Raw genomic sequence first — 1,763 nt, 5'->3', positions numbered from 1 at the left:
TATATATATATATATATATATATATATATATATATATATATTGTAAATATATATATAGATATAGATATAGATATATATAGATATAGATTATAAAATGTTTTAAATTATAAAAGTTACAAAAATATGTTGCAGAATAATGTTATAGAAATCTGCTATTTGATCTAAATTTATACATGCTCGTCCTACAATTAAACGTCCTGACGTTGAAAAACTTTTTCGAACAGTATATAGATTTTTATATAACTATACATGATTGAAACAAAAATGGAAAACGCTTCTAGTAAATGTAGCCAATCAGTCTTACATTAACAGACTTACATTGATACCAAGCTTGTATTGACATGAGTAAGCAGCATTTTGAAATGCAAACTTAGACTCGTAAAAAAAATTGTTGTATGCAGATTTCATATATTATTACAACTTTTTAATAAATAATTTTGAGATCTATTTGTTTATATAACATTTTTTCTTATTCCAGCTTAAATATTCTGTGAAGGTCTATATGGAAAACCTGGGAATATCTTACATATTAATTTATCTTACATATAAATTATCTTACATATTAATAAAAAAATATATTGATAAAGAATATATTTATAAATTAAATATATTCTTATAAAATATATTTATAAATATATTTATAAATTTATATTAATAAAGCATATTAATAAAAACAGTAATGTCTTTTTTATTTTTTTTAAAAATGTCATATATTTGCTTGTACTCGTACTTCAGATTTCGGATAATCGGTTGCCTCGGAAATCGTGTTAATGCAATCCTCGTTGAAAGTAGTTAAAGAATCCGGAAACAGTTGAAAATAACCAACACGAGCTAAAGGATTATTCGGCGCGTGCTGCGAAGTCACCGTGAGCGTGAAGCGCGTGAATTGTTGCAGTCTCTCGTGTGTTTGTGATCCTAAAATCACGTCAATTATAAAAGCGACAATTTACAATTTTTTTATATTTTTTGCATTTATCGAAATCTTTCACCTGTCTCCTATATCTTACTAATTTTTTTATACAATCTTTTAGGTATATACAACCTTGCAAGTTAATTGTATGAATTGCATTCGGAATGTATCCGTTGTTCTGTCCGCTAATAAGAATCCTGTAACCACCATCGCCTGGCGTCCTGCTCGTGGAAGTTTGTTCCACCGTTGGTCTCATGGGACATCCAGCGTAAGTCACGGCGAGAAGACATGCCGTCAATATTAGAAATAACATTGTGGAATGTCTGGAACATTTTATATATTCCGAAAGTTAGTCCCAACTTTCTTAAAGCAATTTAAAGTTACACATAAAATATAAGGCAATAAAATATAATTAAGTTAATCGGCCAATTACAGAGATATATCACAATTATAGAGATATAAAACAACGTAAATAATAGCAAATATAAAATATTGATTTGTTTTCTGCTTAAATATTTTGTGTACTATAGTCTTTAGACTCTTTATGCATTTAAAATTTGTTAAAGCTATCTATAATTACTCAACAGTGTTTATTTTTATAAAATATATGTGATTATCATTTTTTTATTATGCAATTTTAGTATATGTTTTGCAAAAATTCTCTATAATACAGTACAATTATTGTTATTAAAGTATAAAATTTAATAGTTATACAGAGAAGACGGTTTTGCTGAAAATTTATCTAAAAATTTAACTAGATGCAGATCTGGAAAAATAATTTTGTAGGACCATTAAAATAATTATATAGGAAACTCAAATATAATGGAAATAATACTGCAAAAAGTTTTAACAT

The 1,763-nt window shown here is 26.1% G+C and overlaps 1 protein-coding gene across 1 annotated transcript in view; it reads right to left on the bottom strand.

The window, feature by feature from the left end:
* LOC105627038 (spondin-1) overlaps positions 1–1,223 on the bottom strand; it is a 6,280-nt gene extending 5,057 nt beyond the window's left edge. Inside the window, exons 1-2 of the mRNA XM_012208321.1 lie at positions 1,043–1,223; positions 731–915 (exon numbers count right to left, since the gene is read on the bottom strand). Coding sequence (XP_012063711.1) covers positions 731–915; positions 1,043–1,223 — 366 coding nt within the window. The remainder of the gene's footprint in view (positions 1–730; positions 916–1,042) is intronic.
* Positions 1,224–1,763: the final 540 nt, after the last annotated feature.

Source organism: Atta cephalotes (genome assembly GCF_000143395.1).
Source record: "Atta cephalotes unplaced genomic scaffold scaffold00001, whole genome shotgun sequence".
In the NCBI taxonomy this organism is placed as follows: domain Eukaryota; kingdom Metazoa; phylum Arthropoda; class Insecta; order Hymenoptera; family Formicidae; genus Atta; species Atta cephalotes.
This window is presented reverse-complemented; position numbering and strand designations above follow the sequence as displayed.